Source organism: Gorilla gorilla, chromosome 16, assembly GCF_029281585.2.
Source record: "Gorilla gorilla gorilla isolate KB3781 chromosome 16, NHGRI_mGorGor1-v2.1_pri, whole genome shotgun sequence".
NCBI lineage: Eukaryota > Metazoa > Chordata > Mammalia > Primates > Hominidae > Gorilla > Gorilla gorilla.
In genome coordinates this window covers 84,649,839-84,670,997 of record NC_073240.2, presented here as the reverse complement: position 1 = coordinate 84,670,997, position 21,159 = coordinate 84,649,839, and the positions used below count along the sequence as shown (strand labels likewise).

At 44.5% G+C, this 21,159-nt stretch overlaps 2 protein-coding genes across 10 annotated transcripts in view; one reads left to right on the top strand and one right to left on the bottom strand.

Moving 5' to 3' along the window:
* HDGFL3 (HDGF like 3) overlaps positions 1-19,763 on the top strand; it is a 94,557-nt gene extending 74,794 nt beyond the window's left edge. For 2 of the 4 annotated variants that reach the window (XM_031002227.3, XM_055362847.2), the window contains exon 6: positions 16,767-19,763. In XM_031002227.3, the coding sequence (XP_030858087.1) occupies positions 16,767-16,799 (33 nt within the window). In that variant the 3' untranslated portion in view covers positions 16,800-19,763. The remainder of the gene's footprint in view (positions 1-16,766) is intronic. The other 2 variants (XR_008671720.2, XR_008671719.2) reach the window with 2 other exon arrangements.
* The window catches only part of TM6SF1 (transmembrane 6 superfamily member 1), a 30,422-nt gene that overhangs the window by 5,228 nt on the left and 4,035 nt on the right, over positions 1-21,159 (bottom strand). The window contains exons 2-10 of one of the 6 annotated variants that reach the window (XM_019011036.3): positions 20,793-20,925; positions 19,601-19,704; positions 16,566-16,663; positions 12,799-12,902; positions 10,488-10,570; positions 9,616-9,737; positions 7,720-7,824; positions 5,648-5,740; positions 5,013-5,132 (exon numbers count right to left, since the gene is read on the bottom strand). In XM_019011036.3, the coding sequence (XP_018866581.2) occupies positions 5,013-5,132; positions 5,648-5,740; positions 7,720-7,824; positions 9,616-9,737; positions 10,488-10,570; positions 12,799-12,902; positions 16,566-16,663; positions 19,601-19,704; positions 20,793-20,896 (933 nt within the window). In that variant the 5' untranslated portion in view covers positions 20,897-20,925. Of the gene's footprint in view, positions 1-28; positions 1,751-5,012; positions 5,133-5,647; positions 5,741-7,719; positions 7,825-9,615; positions 9,738-10,487; positions 10,571-12,745; positions 12,903-16,565; positions 16,664-19,600; positions 19,705-20,792; positions 20,926-21,159 lie in introns of those variants that run through there. The other 5 variants (XM_055362843.2, XM_004056684.4, XM_055362840.2 and 2 more) reach the window with 5 other exon arrangements.

Sequence of the window (21,159 nt, the reverse complement as noted above, 5' to 3'; positions counted from 1 at the left end):
ACATGACATAGCACCTACATAGCCAGGGAGTTAGAGAGTCTGAGGGCAGCACCTGACTGAAGTAACTGAACCTCCTTCGCTGGCTGTGGGATGGCAGGCTCCTTACCAAGCCCATGGTGAGTCTGTCCCAAAGCTTTCACCCAGTTTCTTTGTTTTCTTGGTAATTATATACAATACACTTAATTTAATTAGTTTGTCTTCAGGTTAGTCTTCGGAACAACATAAGGCATATCTCCAAATTCTTACTGGGAATCTTCTACCAGTAATAATAGCAACAAAGAGTTACATCGCTGTTATGTGCCAGACACTGTTTTAAGCCCTTTACATATATTACCTCATCCAGCCCTCGCAGCAATTCCATGAGAAAGCTACTGTTATTATCTTTACAGAAGAGGAAACTGAGGATCAGAGAGGTAAAGTAGCCAAAGGTCATTGTGCTCATCAGCAACAGGCTAGAATCTGAACCAGTTCACCTCCAGAGCTTATGTTCCTAACTATATGAACTCACTGGCTTTGGCTTTTTTTCATTTTCATTGATATTTTAGCAGAGAAAATGCTTCAGTTGATAGGAAATGCTAATAAGTGGATCTAAGCAGCCTATAATGCCTTTCAGATTACACTTGCAGCTTTAATCCTATGGTTAGCATTTTATATGAAAAGATACCTGGGTTATGAGTAAGTCCCCAGTGGAACTCTTTGGTCTAAAATGTGTCCTGGTTTCATTTTATTCAATCTTCTTTTACTCTTTCCTTGATCTTTTGATTTCTGAAGGCAGCAGATTTGGCAGACTCCTACATGGTCTGAAATCAAGGCCCCAATAACTACTCACTCTTTTTTCTTTCTTTTTTTTGAGACAGTCTTGCTCTGTCACCCAGGCTGCAGTGTAGTGGGCATGATCTTGGCACACTGCAGCCTCTGCCTCCCAGGTTCAAGCGATTCTGCTGCCTCAGCCTCCCAAGTAGCTGGGATTATAGATGCCCACCACCACACCCAGCTAATTTTTTGTATTTTTAGTAGAGACGGGGTTTCGTCATGTTGGCCAGGCTGGTCTCAAACTCCTGACCTCAGGTGATCCACCTGCCTGGTCCTCCCAAAGTGCTGGGGTTACATGTGTGAGCCACTGTGCCTGGCCACTACTCAATATTTCTTCCATTGGCCTATACTGATCTAGAACTTTTCAGAGGTGGTTTTTTTTTCCCTTACTAAGTTGCATAGATTCTTGAGAGTTTACTAGATGTTTCAGTAAAAGTAAGTTTTAGTAAAGTTAGTGGGATCATGAATGCATAAGGCTTCTAAATAAGAATGGCAATTTTAGCAAGCAAAGATGCTGATTAAAGTTACAGAAAAATGCCTATTTTTGTTTTGTTTTGTTTTGTTTTTTTGTGGTGGTGGGAGAGACAGGGTCTCTCTCTGTCACCTGGGCTGGAGAGTGCAGTGACACAGTCTCGGCTCACTGCAACCTCTGCCTCCTGGTTCAAGCGATCCTCCCACCTCAGCCTTCCTAGTAGCTGGGACTGCAGGCATATGCCATCACGCCAGCCTAATTTTTGTATTTTTTGTAGAGATGGGGTTTTACCATGTTGCCCAGGCTGGTTTCAAACTCCTGACTTCAAGCAATCCACCCACCTCGGGCTCCCAAAGTGCTGGGATTACAGGTGTGAGCCACCGTGCCTTGCTGGAGAGTGCTTTCTGTGATGAATGTGTCAGATACTCCCATAAGATGAGACTCCATTTCATAAGCGAGTATTTGCTAAGTACAAAACAAATAACTTAATTCAGTATTCTGGTCATATCTATTGTTTTGTTGCGGCATGGCTTCTAACTTTTCCTTAGCCTACACACTATAAGTGGGTAGATATTAAAGCTCAGCCAAGAGCTATGGGAATCAGACCCATAATTCTTTACTCAGTCTGTCTTCACCTGCTGGGCTGGGAGAAACATCCTTCTGACATTTACAGGATCTGGTCCTTAGCCTTAGGCTTTGGATCTGGGCATTCACCATCAAGAGAGGGGCTTCAGGCTGCCTTATCAAACTGGGCAGTGATGGATAAGCCCCAGGATGCCTGACGTCTGACATGAATGAGGTAATGCCCCTGCGGCTGCCAGCTGCTCTGTAGTCCACACTGCCCTTCTCAGAACCACTTGGCTGGAGTAATAAGTGCCCATCTGCAAGCTTAGCTTCACCAACAGATTAGGGTTTGTCTTATTGCTACAGGCTTACCACACCCATTTTCCTCTTAAGCTATGACCTTCCTAAGCTTCCTGACCGTTGACCCTGGCCATGTGACTAGGCTTTTGCCTAGGTTTTCCTGCTGTTTCCATTTGTCTCCTGAGACTTGACCAGGTCCAACATCTGGTCTCTTTAACCAGCCTGCTGGCTGATGACACTTAGCATTCCTGCATCAGGGACTGGTACCAGGCCGACTAGGCACATGGCAGGCAGAGGAGGCCTGATTGTGCAGGCAAAGCACACAGGTAATAGGTGTCAAACTGAACAGCTGTCAAACTGAACAGTCTAATCCTCTAAAGAAAGGGCTGGCAAGAGTGAAGTGGGTATGCGGCCATCTGTTCTGAAGGATACAGGAGGATAAGGCAGAGGAACCAGGCCAAAAAAAGCCAAGGTTTACTCTGCCCTCAGACCTGCTGCATATGCCCACACCTCAGTGTTTCCCTGGGTTATTCCCTGGAGAGGCTCAGCCTAATAAAGCCCCACTTGGCCCTCAGAGTCCAACTCAGAATGTCACTGCCTTCCACCCACAAGGTTCTCCAACACCTCGTACTACATACAGTCTTTTGTGCTGTAGGACTCTGTGCCACAGTTCATTGTTTGCATGGGGCGGGTGAGATAACACAATGGAGAAGAATATGAGCTTTGGAGTCAGACAGGATTTCATAACCCTATTCTGCCATTTAATAACTGTAATCTTAGGCAAATAATTTCAGGTGGACTGAGCCTCAGCTTCCTCATCTTTAAATTGGGGTTTTTTTCCCAAAGCTATTACAAAAGATAATATTATGTGTCCATTGTGCTGTTTATTCTGAGGCAGGCAGGAAGACCACAGTCACCAGCCTCCCCTCAGTTGACCTGGTGCCAGGCCTGGACCTTGAAAATATCCCACATGATCTTTGCATAAAAAAGAATTAAAATTTTAATTGTGTTAAGCTACTCTGAGTATTTGTTACAGCAGCAGAGCACATAGCCTATCCTTAGACAAATAGGTAAGTAAAACTTTTAACGTGGTTTGCCTGGCATGAAGTAAGGTAATGAGAGCTCAGACTAGTGTAGGGGCAGCGGAACTGGAAAAAAAAAATGGGTTGGAGAATCACTGGAGTAAGACTAACTGGACCTGGTTGGGTGTGGTGGCTCACACCTGTAATCCTACCACTTTGGGAGGCTGAGGCAGGAGGATTACTTGAAGCAGGCATTTGAGAATAACCTGGGCAACAAAATAAGATCCCATCTCTTTAAGAAATTTAAAAATTAGCTGTGTGCGGTGGTGTATGTCTGTAGTCCCGGCTACTCTGGAGACAGAGGCAGGAGGATTGCTTGAGCCTAGGAGTCTGAGGCTGCGGTGAGCTATGACTGTGCCATCACACTCCAGCCTGGGAGATGGAGCAAGACACTGTCTCTTTAAAAGAAAAAAAAAAAAGGACTTAGTGGTGGTCTAGATGTAGAGGATGAGGAGTGTAAATAATTACTCCAAGTTTCTGGCTTGAGTTGCTGGATGCAATTGGACTATTTAAACAGATAATGAAAAAATGGAAGAGAGGTTGTGGGGAGGATCAGGTCCTATTTTATATATTAAATCTGAGGTGCTAGTGAGGCATGCAAGTAAAAAGACTGAGTTTGGAATGAAATACAGGAGTCTGGGAACAGTGTGGGCCGAAGGTAGAAAACTGGAAGTCATCAGCTTATAGTTGGTATTGAAAGATACAAAGATAAAGACCTAAAATACAGAAATAAACCCCAAGGACTGAGGAATCGGGTATTTAGAGGTCTGCAAAGGAAAAACAACCAGCAAAGAGCAATAAATGTTAGTTCTCTTCCTTCTTAAGCCCCTTAAGGAAAGGACAGGAACCATTACTTCTGGATGCTACATCAACTTTTTCGATACTACTATGCTAATTTTATAATTAAGAATTACCTCAAACTGAAAGGATTTAATGCATTGACCCCTTAAATACTATATTTTTCAACCGTGTGAATTCTAGTATGTCTTGCGATCATGGTTATTATACCATGCATATAATTGACTGTACAAGCCTACAGTTTCTAGATGAACCTCATTCTTATAACTGCTTGAAAAGAACAAGATGAAGCTAATGTTTTTAAACGATAAGTTCATTTGTTTTATTTCTAGTAAGAAAAAACAATGAAATTAATTTTCTTCCTTGTTCAGAAGATTGATTTGTTTTGCTAATTATCTTGTAAAAATGTGCTTTATGTTATGTGTGAAGTTCTCCATAGATAATTTCATTTTCAGTTAAACGCAGTAAGCATTCACTGAACACCTACTCTAGGCCAAATATTTGGCAAGGTGCCAGCAGGAAAGGAATGAAATGACAGGCCCAGAACATTTTTTAAACCAGTTTCCCTGGTTCTGTATAGCATAGCGTAGTGGAATTCTGAAGTCTTAAATTTGGATGGACATTTTGAAGGTGACAGCTCTCAATCCTTTTTTAGTAGCCATGGTATTCAGAGATTGTGAAACAGTCCAATAAAACAACAATGCCACATGCTGGGTGTGTAACCTTGAGCAAATCATTTAACTTCACTGGACCACAGATAACTTCCTCATCTGTGTAACTGGATGGCACATCTACCGTATAGTTATTGTGAGATTGAAATAAAATGTACTTGCAGAAATGTCTTCTGAAGAACTGCAAAACAAAACGTGACATGTCTAATAGCTATCTCCTAGTCTAAAACACTGAGCAGAGAAGTTTTTCATATTTTCAACAATTGACACCCAGACCACAAGTAAACCTTCTCAACAGAATATTCTTAGTACCTGAGCCAGACCTCCAGCATGTATCAATGTGATGTCAGGCATCCAGGAACATCCAGGAACCACTAAGCCATACAGTGCAGTCACAAAGTAAGGAACAGAATAGAACATATATGCCAGCATCTGTATTGAACAGAGAAATAACATCATCAGCAAATTGGCAATTAACTTGGCCTGACTAAAAAGTACAAAAAAATAAACATTTTCATCTTTGAAAATATTAATTCCTATTTCCTATATGGGACTCTTTTTTTTTTTTTTTTTTACTTTTATTTTTATTTATTTATTTTTTTAGGCGGAGTCTCACTCTGTCACTCAGGCTGGAGTGCAGTGGCGCAATCTCGGCTCACTGCAACCTCCACCTCCTGGGTTCAAGCAATTCTCCTGCCTCAGCCTCCTGAGTAGCTGGGATTACAGGCATGTGCCACCATGCCCGGCTAGTTTTTTGTATTTTTTCAGTAGAGATGGGGTTTCACCATGCTGGCCAGGCTGGTTTCAAACTCCTGACCTCGTGATCAACCTGCCTCAGCCTCCCAAAGTGCTGGGATTACAGGCGTGAGCCACCGCACCCAGCTGGGACCCATTTTTTAAAAAGAAAATTAATTTTAGAAAAATCTTAGGCTTCATAACTACTTGACCTGAATTTTAGGATAAGCAGCAGGATCCTTTAGATAGGGCTCTTGAAATTGCGTATATAATCGGCAGAGCTCAGATGGGCAATCCAAAGCAATCTAAGGACAAAAATAAACTCATTATAAAAATACAATCACATCTGGTTCTTAGGTTTGCTGATAAGGCTAAATGTGCCAGGTTTAGTCACAAGCTGCTTTGCTGTTTAACAAAACGTATGCATTGTAGAGGCTCATCAGTGGTGGAAATATTTTGCAGATTTGTTCTAAGGAGATTAAGCAAAGGTTAATTATGGTGCAGGAAATGGAAACTAATGCCCTATTCTTGGGTATTTTTCAGATATTCAGAGTTTAAGTATCTAGGTTTGGCTAGCCAAAGCACAGCTTGCTTTAAATTATGAGTTTCACTTTTCTTGGAAATAACTAGCCCACTATTCCCTACAGGAAGAAAAGTATATTTCTACACCAAATTCATCTTACTATGCATTGCAAGATTTGAAAATAGCACCTTCCTGTCTCCAGTGCATCATAGAGTATATGGCCTTTGGAGGCAGTAAAAGATGATTTGAAAGCAGGGTCCTCTTGCCGGAAAGTCTCTTTGGCACCTTACTAGGTCCCCTCTGAGTCACCTTCCTCCCCTCAGGCACCATTCCTCATGTCTTTGGCCATAAATGTTGTCCCACCTAGATGGCATATATGAACACAGGCCAATGGCAGATTTGGTAAAAATGGCCCCAATCCAAAAGCCCTACCCACCTTGCATGCACCCCCACACATGCACACATTTTTCTCATGTGCACAGGGAAGGGGATATGGCTGTGCAAGAATACAGGTGGGGCCCACTATTTTTTGTTGTTTGAACTTTAAGAATTACAACAAACTAACCAAAGAACAGTTTCAGTGGCCCTGTGGTCTAAGCAAAGCTATGGCCTTGCCTTCTTTATTTCTCTTCCCCATGCCCCTCCTCCTGTTAGCCAGATCTCCTCCAGAAAGTTTCTGACATTTCACAGATAAAGATAACGCTTAAAACAGCTTCTCACCCTGAACCCAGCCTGCTGCACAGGCCCCCAGTAGCCCAAGACCCTGAAATGATAAAAGTCACCCGCATGGGCTTACACTTGCCACTCTACTGTCCCACTGTTATGCGCGCCAACAGGCTTAGAATAGAAATTGTCACTGAAGCTGAATATAATTAACAATATAATTCTAAACTTCCCAAATTCATTTCTACTAAGAAGAAATCATCAAATTGGGGCATTGTGAAGGATCACTGATCAATAAAAATCCTAACAGTAATCATTTACTATGTATAAGAGCCTCTACCAAGTGTTTGATGTACATTATTTAATCTCCAAAACAATACTGTTAAGGTAGGTAGTGTTATTTTACAGAGAGGAAAACAGAGTCCAAGAGGTTAAGTAGTTTTTCCAAGGCCACACAGCTAGTAAGTGGCCAGGATTCTAACTCCAAAGCCTGTGAGTCTTTTTCCTAACCTCTGCAGTAAAATATTAATAAAGAGAAAACAGAAAACATGAAATGCCCATGTGCCCTTAATGTATTTCAGTCACATCAATACAAAGACTCCAGGCCTGAGATGAATTTACTCAACACTGCTCTTACCAGTGAGACATTCCCATGACCCTACATACACGTGAATTGTTGAACTGGTACGCCTTCCTCAACCCCATTGCCCCTACTCCTGAGAACACAGGGATGCTCTGTGCCACAGTTGTGTTGCAGTCCTAGGGTGCCATCCTTACCAAAGATATTTACATTTAAATCAGAAACATCAAAAGAATAAAAAAGAGAGACTCTGATGGCTGATTTTTTAGATGTCCTAAAACGGGGAGGAAGATGCTTCTGAGTAGAGCTTGATCTAAGGACAGGAGGAGGTGACAGCAGGAGGCTGGGGTTGGGAGCAGCAGGAAGCAGGTCCAGGGCTCCAGGCTTTGATGGGAGGAATGGTTTGTTAGTTTGCTAAGAAGTCTGATGGAAAAACAAAAACATATTTCTAAGTTTTTTTCCATTTGGAAGTATGAGTAGTATCACAATGTTATGTTATTATGATCTGTTATGCTTACCAAGCCTCTGAACAGGCAAAATCCAGTTGCCAGGAGGAGACACACAACCAACATTAAATCAAATGGTCTTCTCAGCAGGTCTTTCGCTTGGGCTTCTTGAATAACCTAAAATAGAGTTTGTACCTAAAGAGCAGGCCCAAAGTGCCAAAGAAGAATCTGAAATCTGAAACATTAAATGTCATGATGATGGATAAGAGAATTTTGAAGATGCACAATTTATATCATTAATCACTGGCCATGGAACTTTAGGAAAATCATTTCCTTCCTCAAGTCTCAATTTCCTTATCTGTGAAATGAAGAATTTGGGCTAAATGATCTCTCGAAGGGCCCTTGTAGCTCTATGAGTCCACTTTTTTTCTTGAAATGACATTTTAATGATAAGAAATTTTAAAGGTAAACCATAAACCTGCCACACCACTATTAACCGTTGGTATACTTTTCCAGTAATACATGTAAATAGATATAGTTACATACACACACAACATACATATATACACACACATATATCTACATTTTTCACAAAATTAGGAACAATTTTATATATAAAATTATTCCTGTATATAAACAATTCTATATTTGTTCTTTTTGCTCTCAACATCTGCCTATATTATAAACACTTTCCCACATGTTTAAAAATTTTCTCAAACTGAATACCATATGGAAACACCACACTTTAGCCATTCTCCCACTGTTGGATATTTAGGCATTTTTCACTGTTATACTTAATGTAATGATGAACAACTTTGTAAATCTTTGGTGGTATCTGTGTGATGATTTCCTGAAGACAGGGCTCTAGGAGCAGAATTATTGGGTTCCAGAATTATTAAGGTTGATAACATTGCCAAATTGCTTTGCAGAGCAATTCTGAATTTATGTTTCTGTCAGCACTGTATGACAATGCCTGCTTGGCCCTGGCTGTCACTGTGTTTTCACATTAAAAATAATGATAAGTAATTCTGCATGCCTCATGGCATACCTACTCTGTTGACACACTGACATGGAACCTTTAAAAGCAGTGGAGCCGGGACTAAGGGTGGACTATTTGCTTTTTCTTTTTAACAGCCACCTCTTTCCTCAGAGGGAAGTTAGTACCAGCTGTCAGTGTGCCAGCCTGAGTTTACACAGAAGGTGTCTAAATGTTTACAAATGAAGTATTTGTCAATTAAAATGTATTTTAATGAATTATACTGAAAATCTTTTGTAAAATGAATAGTCGTATTCTGATTATCTCTAGTAATTCATATTTTCATATATCAGTTTTGCTTAAAAGATCTTGCTAAATGATCTAATACCTAGAAAAGTAAAAGAAACAGAGAGAAACTAGCTTAGAAATGAAGGCCTTAACAGAGTATCTGCCAGGCCAGTGTTGTTTCACCTTGACTACCTTGGCTGTGAATGGAAGGGAGGTGTCTCAGATGTCCTGTAGCCAGTCTCTGTGGGCCTGGATCTCTGGAGTCAAGATTGTATGGCTGTGTAGACTACCTTGAGGGGCAGTATCCCTCCAGTGTCCTCTTGGGGTAGTAAATGCATAGGTGTCACAGAGGAACCCAGGTGTTCAACGTCCAGGCCATTAACAATCCTAGATGAACCACACACTATGGACTTCACTTGACACACTAATGCAGAATCTGATGGTTAGAGCCAGTGTGACCACTGGCACAGGAAGCTCCCCAAAGTATGGCCTTGCCAACAGAAGCAGATGTATTCAGACAGAAACAGACCTTCTTGCCTACATTAACTAATATGTAAGCTAATGCTACATAATCAAAACAGTCACACTGTTTGGATGCCCCAAATGCTCCAGTCCACAGAGGCATCGTTCAATTCAGTGGCCAGTGGATGTGAAAGAACCCTATGAGTTTGAGAACAGGGTACATCAAAACTTAATAAAATCACCTTTGAGGGGTAATTATAATTTTCTGATGGCTGATTATAGATTCTGAAACCAGCCCAGACAGGAAGACAAGTATATGGTATGCTTAAGAAAAAAGCAGGGCAAATTCGTGTTCCATACTTCCCTATTTAAAAGAGAGAAAGAGAAAGAAGTTACCAAAAGCATATCTAACACAAGTAATATTTAGGATACCTCCCCATCTCAGGTCATCTAAAATTTTGCTATGGGCCAGACAATATTTTTAATGAGGCCAAATTAAAAAGGTCAATTTAAAATACTAGATGTGTATTAACAGGCATGTCCTATCTACAGTAATCTGCTTGAGCCCAGGAGATCAAGGCTGCAGTGAGCTATGGCTGTACCACTGCAACCCAGCCTGGGCAACAGAGTGAGATCCTGTCTCAAATAATACATCTAGATAGGTATCTATATATGTTTGTATATATCTATCTCTCTCTCTCTCTCTCTCTCTCTATATATATATATATCTCCTGATTTCCTGCATACATTAATAATGTACTTGTAATTTCCAAGTACATTTTTGGAGTTCTCATAGTGTGTCAGGAGTTAACATATTTGCACACTAAATATAGCCATAAACACCATACTCACTCCCTCAAGATCCTTCTAAAAAAACAGGAATCCCTGATAACTTGACTGCCAAATTGTTCAATGCACACGTCTGAAAATTGCTCAAAGCACTTCTTAAAAAAGTACTTTTTTTAAAGGTGAGAAAAAGGAATTATTCTGCAAAACAGGTTTTTAGTAAGCTTGGAATCACTTGGTTCTATTATAACTAAAAGAGCTTCTCTATTTAAAAACAAGCCCCATTGTTTTAGAAAAGGAAAGTGAACTTTAAGATAAAGTTTCTTACCTACAATGTTTCCTGGCACAAAAACAACAACACTCATAATAATAGATCCAACCCAATATAGGCCAATGGTTCTATAAGTTTCCCTGTAACAACAACAACAAAAAAATCTTGACTTGGTATGTTTGTCTTAGAATACTAAGCAAAAAATGATCTTCAATATTACTTTGTATTCAAACTAGTAAAGTACATCAATCAAAACATATTGAATTGAGAGGAATAAATCAAACACAAGGAGCCCTGGTTATGTAACTTCATTGCCATGTGATATACTATAGAACCTTCTTCGTGTCCTTTTAAATAGGAAATTATGCCTGCTATGTCTTCTGTTAAACTACAACATGATCATCCCTGCCACAGGACTCCTGCATTTCCCTATTGTGTGTGAAACTCAACAGCATGAAAGGAAAAAGAAAGTTGAAAGAAGAAATGAAATTGGATCCATATTTTTAATCATTATAAGTATGAGTTATACTTACAATGATAATGTTAAATGGACTTTTCCTGGGGTCACAGAATTTTGGCCAAAGCCCCAAAGGTGAAGACAAGTGACATGTACCCCATGTTGCAAAGGAGCTGCTAGACATATACCCCAAATCTTCAATGCTGACAAAAACTCCCTTCAGGCCGAGCATGGTGGCTCATGCCTGTAATCCCAGCACTTTGAGAAGCTGAGGTGGGCAGATCACTTGAGGTCAGGAGTTTGAAACCAGCCTGGCCAACATGGTGAAACGCCATCTCTACTAAAGGTACAAAAAAAAAAAAATTAGCTGGGCATGGTGGCATGCACCTGTAATTCCAGCTACTCGGGAGGCTGAGGCAGGAGAAATGGTTGAACCTAGGAGGCGGAGGTTACAGCGAGCCAAGATCGCACCACTGCACTCCAGCCTGGGTGACAGAGCGAGACTCCGTCTCAAAATAAAAAAAAAAAAAGTTCCTTCAATTGATAACCCCAATAACCCAAACTCCACACTATGTAACAGGCTATGAGAAATTCAAAAGGAGATTCTCTGAAGGGAAACGAGAATACTGTGTGCGTCCTGCCCCACCCCAGCCCTCAAGCCAAATGTAACCAGACCCCAAGAGGCCCATTCACAATGACTGGGATTGTAAACAGGAGAACAGATAAGAATGAGCTGGAGCCGGGCACGGTGGTTCACGCCTGTAATCCTAGCACTTTGGGAGGCTGAGGCGGGCAGATCACCAGCGGTCAGGAGTTTGAGACCAGCCTGGCCAACATGGTGAAAAAAATGTTTAGATTTGTGTACTAAAAATACAAAATTTGCGGGTATAGTGACACACGCCTGTAGTCCCAGCTGAGGCATGAGAATCGCTTGAACCTGGGAGGCGGAGATTGCAGTGAGCTGAGATTGTGCCATTGCACTCCAGCCTGTCTCAAAAAAAAAAAGAATTAGCTGGAGCTGACCTTGAGTGCATGTTGGGAGTGAGGGAGATAGTTGGTTAAACTACATTTCAACCTTGTATGGGGCAAGAATGCATGACTTTCTGTAACCCAGAAGCAAGTGGAGGCCTGAGAAGATGGCCGGACTTGAAACGTTTTGAAAAGATCCCTCCCCAAAGGGTGTACCTTCTGGGTTACAGGGGCCCCAGCAGAAAAAAAGCTGTGGGTGTGCCACCATGGGCAGAAATTCGGCCCAAGAGCACGTCGTTCACTTCAGGGATTAGTGCAATGCAGAAGCTCCTGTGGTTGGGGTCTCTAAAGAACTCACATGTGTGCCTCCCAAGACCAAGCTAGCATATCATGATGGGGGTACCAATACCCAAAAAGCAGCACCTTTCACATAAGACTCTGCTCCTGTTCCTTTAATCCCTTGTACATACACATCCACTGCGAAGGGGCCAGCCGCAGAGTGAGACAGGAGGAGTGAACGGACAAGCCATGTAGCCAAGCCTTAGTGCGAGCCAAGCCGCAGAGCTGTGCCTGATCTGGGGAAGGACAGAAGCTTTGAACCGAAATGAGATTGCTGTTTGGAAATTTTGAAGTTTTGAAATGAAGTTTAAGATGTGCTTAGCTTTAATTGCTGAAAATAAAAATTATTCTTGTAAGACAACATAATCAGAAAGCTTAAAGGGTCTGCCCGAGCTGTCACCATGCTAGGGAGCAATTCAGAGGGACATATTCAAAAGGCAGTGGTACAAGGAGGATAAAGCCACGTCTGACGTGCACCCGTGGAACTTATATTCATGTCCAGTATACCTGCTTGTGTATTTGCCTCTATGCATAACGTTTCCTTACATACCCGCTTATCGGTTGCTAAGGTGGCAAAGGCACACACCAGGTGAACTGACTTACTCCCATGCTATGGCTGCCACCATCACCAGGTACATCAGATAATGAGCAGAGCCATCCCAGTAGCAGATCATGTGCCCATATGCAGTGTTCAGATACGGTTCACCCTAAAGAAAGCATTAAAAAGAAGTCGACTTTAAATAAGACTTGTAAATGCAGAACATCAGACCTGTATTGCAAGTAAAATAAAACAGAACTAACTTGTGTTCATCTGCTAAGATGAAACTATTTCTTCAAAATTGGTAGGAACATGAAAATACAACTTTACGCTGGAGCTGCCAAAACCAGGGTCTGGCCACAGAGGATGGAATTAGAGAATGCCTGGCCAATTGGCCCATGATGCATCAACATAGGTTTGTACTGTGATGCGAAGGCAGATGGCATGATAGGCAATCCTGGCTGTATGGCAAACTCATGGAGACCAAGCCAAATCTTTGACACAAGGTGCTTGGCAGTGACCAGAGAGGTGGCCAGGGGTGACCCTGCTTTCCAGAACCAGTGGCTGGCCTTAATAATTCATGCTGATCCCGTGGCTTGCTGGGCTGGGCATGGCACAGCACTCATTCCCCACATACTGACACATAGGCAGGCAGGCACCGAACTCGGAGCTTCACACCCAACCCCTCCTTCTACCTTCCCAACAACCCAGTGGGATGGACAGGATTAAGTCCATTTTACAGATGAGGAAACAGATGCTCTGAGAGATTACAAGACTTTCCTAAGGTCACGTAGCTAGTATACCTAGCAGAGACCAAGAAGAGCCATACTTCTCCTGGGCAAATGTTAATGTTATGAACACAAGATTATATGACGAACTACATTTCCCTTTTCTAGGTGGTTACATTTCCAGGTGGCTTCTAGAAAGTCACTGTCAATTTTCCGTGCATTTTTACTGTTGTTTTGGCCCCACCTTGTTTTCCTTTCCTCTTTCTCCCACGCTCATGCTGTCCTGGCTTGTTTCACGCTGTAAGATGCCTTAAGTCCTTTCTACAACAGGGAAGAGTGCAGATCAACCAGCCCATCAATCAGCCAAGCAAGCAGGGCTTTCTCTTAAGCTTCATGCTCCCCTGGGGCAAGGACTGCTCTGTCATCTCTCCCACAGATCAAATCAAATTAAAATCAGAGGAGCAGGAAACAGAATCAAGGTTCTGCTTCTACACCCATGCCAGGCCCACATCCCTTCTCTTGGACTTGCTCTGACTGAAGAATACATCTGATTTATGGTTTCAGACTTCCATTGCTAACACACCTGGCTCTCTGAGCCAGTGCTGGCCTCTCCTGGTAGCTTGATGAGCATCTTTAACTGCATGGTGCACAGGCCACAGGTCCTTTCAACTCGCCTGAACTCTTAATTCATCAGCTTCTTCCCTCAACCAGCCTTCCATCTTGCCTCTCTCTCTCTTGCTCTGTGTGTGTGTGTGTGTGTGTGTGTGTGTGTGTGTGTGTGTGTGTGTGTGTGTGTGTGTGTGTGTGTGTGTGTGTGTGTGTGTGTAGAGACAGGGTCTCACTCTGTCACCCGGTCTAGAGTGCAGTGGTGATCATTGCTCACTGCAGTCTCAACTCCTGGCATCAAGCGATCCTCCCACCTTTGTCTCCCAAAGCACTGAGATTACAGGCATGAGCCACCAGGCCAGCCATGGCCTCTCTATATTAATGGTGAAACCATTCGGCTTACCAAGGTCAAAACCACGTGGTCATTTTTTCATTCCTCATTCTCCTATGCAGTCTTTCAGCAAATCTATCAACTTTATTGCTACGATGTCACCCCGGCAATTCTCCCTCTTCTTCACAGCATTAGGTCTAGCCCTCAGTGTCCCTCACTGGACCACAGCTATGTTCCCAAATGGTCTCCCTACCTCTGTCCCCTCCTTCCAACCCATGACACTCCTCCTGCCAGATAAAGATTCTCAAGGCCTGGCTCTTGGCATGTTGCTCCTGTACTCTAAAACTCCCCAAAACTTGTCACAGCCTGCTGGACCAAGCCCCATCTCCTCTCTATCACAGCTGGGTCCCCAGAGCCTGGCCCTGCAGACCTTGCCACCACAGTTACACCCCAGTCCCCCTTCTGATACCCCGTCTGCCCCAATGCTTACCACCCTTACCAACTCAGCCTCCAGCCCTCTCGTCAGCCGCCTCCTTCCTAAAACCTCCCTCCTCTGGGCTCCATAGCCCCCACTCTCCAGGTTTTCCTTCTGCCTCTTGGCCTGCCCCCCATGGTCCACTTCAGGGGCTTCTCGTCTTCTGGCCATGGTGTCTAAAGTCCCAAGCTCAGCCCTTTTCTCTCTCTACCTTCTCATAGGCAAGCCCCTCTCAGACCTTCAGGTACCAACTGCACTCAGATGGCCCGTGACTCTCTCTTCCAAGACTGCTCCTCAGAGCTCAAGACCTGCAAAGCCCTGCCAGCATCTGAAACTCCACCTCCCCATAGAAACGCAGCCTCATCCTTGCAGATTGGTGCCCCAGGGAGAGGCACATGCTCTTTCTCCTCTCCAAGCCTTTGCCCAAGCTGTCCCTTCTCTCCGGAATTCCCCCTACTTCCCTGGTCCATCTGGAAATGTCCATCTTCCATTGCCATGACCATTTTTAAAATGCTACAGCAGTGTCACCAACTCAATAAGCCTTCCCCGACTGCACCCAGACTTAATTCCTCCTCTGAGTACTTCTGTGCCTGGAGTGAGTCTCTGTCACTGTGCCTGGGACAATTCCATCTCCCCACCCTTTCAGGCAGGGAGCTCCCAGGGGGCAGGGAGCAGGTCTTCTGACCACAGAGTCCCCTTCAACAAATGTCTGCAGAAATAAATTCCTCCTGTCATCCCTCTCTGGTGTAAAAACAGCAGCATTCTTCCAAATTCCAAAGCAGGAATCAGGACATTGTCTTAGGCCTCATCCTTCCCATCATTCCCAATTTGTCTCCAAGTCCTATTCATTCCAGCCACTCCGATTCTCTAAAGTTCATCCCTTTCTCTACTTCCCATGCGCTGCCTCCGTCCAGCCACGTTTATGCCCCTGCTGGTCCCGAGGAAGCCTCCTGACTGGTGCCCCAGCTCATGGCACGGACCCTTCCTTGCAAGCCCATCCTTCCCAGAGCTGCCTGTATTCTTCACTGACTTAAAATCTTCCCTCACAGACAGGATAAAACCCAAACTCCCACAGCGTACATACAAAGCTCCCCATTATCTGAACATGGATGAAGAATCTGCTTTGAGCCCTTTTCCTCATTTCCTGTGTCACCTTGAATAAGTCACTTAACCTCTCTGGGGCTAGGTTCAGCCCACCATAAAATAAGAAAATAGGACTAGCTCTCTCGAGTACCAGGCAGTATCAAAGCTATGATTTGGGCAGCGTGGTGGGGAGTGCAAGCCATCACAATCAAATGACTTCATCAAGTGCCTCGTGTTGGGTACTTTACAAATTTAAGACTGACTTGGGGTTTCTGAGATAGTCATGTATTAACAGACACATAAATACTAAATCCATTTAAGGTACCTTATTTATATTAAATACAAATAAAGGGGAAAAGCAGGTCATGTGTGTGGTCATGAGTGAGAGAAGCCGTGAGAGCTGAATGTTGGAGAGAATTGCCTCCCGTGATCTAACCGTCCTTTCTGCTCCACTTTCCATGTGACTAAGCGACCTAAGGCTATTATAGGAAATGAAAGCCTGCGTATCATACCTGTTCACACTAAATGAGAGGACTTCTGTCTCTGAGTAATGTGATCTGGGTTGTGGCCTTTTGGTTGAAACCTCATAATCACTAAGTGATCCCATACCTCTCTCAAGTAGTGTGTCATGAACCCGTCAATGATTCCATCTTGCTCCAGTCCTATGATGAGGTTCACCACGCTGGTAAATCCAAAAACTGCATACACTAGAGCAAAGAAAGCAGCAGTTTAAAAAGCAATAGCTCAGGAGACAATTACTACAAGCTTGGCATCAGCTAATAATAATGGAATGTTTTTCATGTTTTCCAGAAGATGCTGTGGACAATTATCGAGATAGACTAACAGAATACCCCTTCTACACACCCAGCTGGACCTCCACCTGTGTTCGCAGCTCTCCCCATCCCTGCCTAAGTACTCTCATCAAGGGAACACTCATCACGGGAGTGGAGAATGATGGTCACTGCCGGCTCAGTCACAGAAGATTCTAGCAGGCCAACTCCACCCATCCTCCACTCCCCTACAAGTGGCTGCCCAGAATCAAACCCACATCCCACCTGGGCAGTGGGAGCAAAGCCAGTAACTGAGTGGCCAAGGAAGCATAGAAGTGACCACTAAGTTTAAGACAATGATTCAGGCTGGGCATGGTGGCTCAAGTCTGTAATCCCAGCACTTTGGGAGGCTGAAGCAGGCAGATCACCTGAGGTCAGGAGTTCAAGACCAGCCTGGCCAACATATTGAAACCCCGTCTCTACTAAAAATACAAAAATTTTCTGGGTGTGATGGTGCACGCCTGTAATCCCAGCTACTCCAGAGGCTGAGACAAGTGAATTGCTTGAACCCAGGAGGCGGAGGTTGCAGTGAGCCGAGATCACGCCACTGCACTCCAGCCTGGGCGACAGAACAAGACTCTGTCTCAAAAAAAAAAAAGACAATGACTTGACGAAGTGATTCATCTCAATGATTCCCAAGCAGGCCACCTCACAGCGTGTCTAGTGTGGTTACCCTATTCCACATGGCGTATCCTAGAGACAGACAGGTGGCTGATGTGCAAGTGACAATGGCTTTCAGAAAAAAGACTAGTGATGTTAAAAATGAATACAAGAGGGTATAATTGAATATGACAGAAGGAAAGCTATACCTGTCAGAGAATCTTACCAGAGTTGTGAGCATCTCCTAAATGGGCTTAAAACTACTAGCAACAAATAACTAAGAAATAATACTTTTTAAACAGCAGGTGATCAAATTTAGTGCATGTTAGTTTGTCAAAGCTGCATTTTCAAGTTGTAACAGATTGGTGCCTTAGACTATGGGATGGACATGGACAGCAGAAAAATCTGATGGTGAATATAAGAAAAGCTGTGAAAAAAGAAATGGAGAGGAGTGTGGGGATGGTTAATTCACAGAGAAGGGAAGCCAGCCTTGCCTGGAGTCAGCAGCCAGGAGTCCAGCATTCACATTCTCCCCAGAAGGAACAAAAGGCCACATGTGCCCTGTTTTGCAGATGTGCCTTCCCCACGCCTCCATGGGGGCCTTTGGCCCAGTTCTCATTGGCAGTGTCACTTCCTGATACTCATTTTCCAGAAGCCTCCCAGGTGATTAGCCATCGTATGTCTCCAAGAAAGGAAGTGTTCGGCACATAATCTGCCAATGATTGCTGATGCCAACACAAGTGTCAGACACTGTGTTAGCAATGACAAGGACATGGTCTCTGCCTTCTAGTACGTGAGGAGTCTGGCCTTGAGCCTCACCCTGAGGCTGCAGTGTGCTCAAAGTTGTAACAGACCAGGACAGAGGGCTGAGGGTACAGGAGAAAGGGTGCCCAGCCTTGAAGAGTCAGGAGAGACATCAGTACAGTTAATACAGGCTCCATAGAGTGGGGAGGAACAGGAGGGACAGACAGCAGCAGGAAACTCATCTGGAAAGGTGTGCAAGGGTCAGAGCACAGGCCAGTGGAGAGAGCCAGGAAAAGGGATGTGGGCCTTGAAAGCAGACGGACCCAGCTCATCTAATGACTGGCTGTAAAACCTTAGGCAAATTACATCATTTCTGAAGCTTCAGAGCTTCTTATATGTGGATTGGGAGAAACTAGTTACTCACAATTCTTCTTTCCCACCCGACCTTTCCCAAGGCCCACTGTAGGCAGAGAATGCTCCCTATGCTGTTGCTGATGGGCTTGGCCCTATGCCTCATCTCAGCCATTGGAATATGGGTGGGAGTAAGATGGGGCAGCTCCAAGCCAAGGCCTTAAGAGCCACCACTTTCTTCCTTCTAGCCCCACTGTGCTTCTGTATCTGCCATGAGAAGGGCATGCCTGGGAGCTGCTGGTCCAAGAACAAGGAGTCAGAGAACAGCCCTGAAATCAACCCACAGCCTGATGCAGAGTGGCCCCAACCCACAGACCTGTGAGCAAGAAAAATAAATGTTTGTTGCTGTAGGACTTGGGGTGCATTTGATATGCAGCATTACTGAAGCAGAAACTACAGAACAAAATGCCCAGGAAGGTACCTGGCACAGGAAGTGCTCAAAGGCCAGTAGCAGCTTGGCTGGGGCAGCACGCATGATGGAAGGGCATGGGCTTTAGGGGTCAACAGCCACACGACCTTTGCCACATTTCTTAGCATCTCCAAGCCAGCTGCTTCACTTTCAAGTGGAGGGATGGTGAGGATTAGGTGAAAGCCTGCTGCTAAAGTGCTCAGGGTCATACAAGGTGCACTATAGGTGCTTGTCTCTATGGCAGGTTCCATTATTTTCCTCTTCATGCATATGTGCAGACCCAGACACCACACAGTTAAGTTCTGCACTAAGTCGGGGGGACTGCTAGTAGCAGGCTGAAGACAGGAAGCCCAGGAGGGAGCTAGCATGAGAGTCGAGGTCAGAGGTCAAAGCATGCTGGGGTTGGCAGGGTGCCCTGCCTGGCCTGGCAGTAACTCTTCACCGGGATGCCACCTGGGAGAGGGTGGAGTCCACAGCCTGAGAGGCAATAGCCAGAGGCGAGGGCCAGATTGTCCTGAAACACCCCTACACTTGCAGCCACTGTTACCAAAGGGCTCAGAGTATTCACAACCAAGGAGGAATATGTGACTGAGGCCGAAAGTATTGTGTTATTAATCAGATACAAAAGATTTCCCTTTGTGGAGACGTACCATAGAACAGTGGGTCCCGGGGTGGTTTTCTTTTGACGAGGACACGAGCCAGCAGTGCTACCAGGAACAGGATGAGGGCAGCAACCCCTACAATAGTCCAGGAACTGCAACGACCAGAACAGGGAGGTGGTCACTATCAAAATAAACACATTGGTGCCTGGAATTTCCTGACTATTGAATGCATTCGCTCCTAGTGCTGCATAATTCATCCATAGTTCTGCCTCTGCCTGCAGCTCCCAGCACTGCAGAGTTTGTGAAGTTTATCTGCAGCTCTTTGGCCCATCTGGGCTGCAGCCCATGACTTTCAGGGACCGAAGCCATCAGGTCCTCCTCATTCTCCTCTTATCCTGTCTCATGTGCACAGATGACACGTCTGGAGCTCCCTCTGCCTCACCCCACCCTGCTGCACCTATGGCCACTGCCCCACTGCCTCCACTTACATGTTCCTCTAACCCCTGCTCCCTAGCAGCTGACAGGCCTCACCACTGACTCTGCCACCTCCCTCAGGGCCAGTCAGAAGCCCTCAGACTGAGCTCCAAGGAATATATAGGCATTACAACTAAACATGCCTTCCAGGGGACGAGAAAGACCTTATGTTATGTGTATAATTAAATGGGCCAGAGAATGAGGCCAGGAAATCCATGGAGAAGGAGTCTGGACTAGACCTGAGGCCAGAATGAAGATAGCCCAACACCCCAGAACCAGGGCCAACAGACCAGCATCCAACCCCAAACCATAGAAACCAAGGTGAAGCTTAGTTGAGTACATCCCCTGGACGTTCTACAGGAAAGGGAGTGGCACCAAGGACAGCAGGGGCCAAAGCCACTACTCAGTGGGGCAGCGATAGGGCACGAGGCTTGGTAGAGTTATCAGTCAGGAAACCAGGATCCTTGTACCCATTCTGTTGCTAACTGTGTCACCCTAGGAAGGTCACATCATTGCATCTATCTGTTTATTAATTAATTCAAAAACATAGCAAGCAAAAAAATGTATTCTGCACCCCTATGTGGTAGCCATTGTTGCAGGCCCTAGGAGACTGGATAAATAAGAGAAGTCCCTGCCTACATGGAGGAACCTATCTCAATGGACTCTGAGCTCTACCCCCTAGGAGTTCTCCTGCAGTCCAACAGCAATACTCTCCCTCTCACACCTCCAGCACTGACAGGGCTTCCAATTCTAGACAAAATACTACCTGGCCCACTCCAATGGCCTGCTACACCAGGACCTCTTCAGCTTGGAGCAGCTACAAGCACCACTCCTCAACTGAGACCCCTCCACACCACCACAGCCCAACATCGGGACCTTTGGATAACTATCACCATCCCCTAGGAGAGAGAAAGATAAGAATAGAAGGAGGGAGGGAAGGGGGGAACAAATAGATGAGTGGATGGATAGATGGATGGATGATGGGTGAATGGATGGATGGATGATGGATGAAAGGATGGATAGATGATGGATGAATGGATAGATGGATGAATGGATGGATGGATGATGGGTGAATGGGTGGATGATGGGTGAATAGATGGATGGATGATGGATGAATTGATGGATGATGGAGG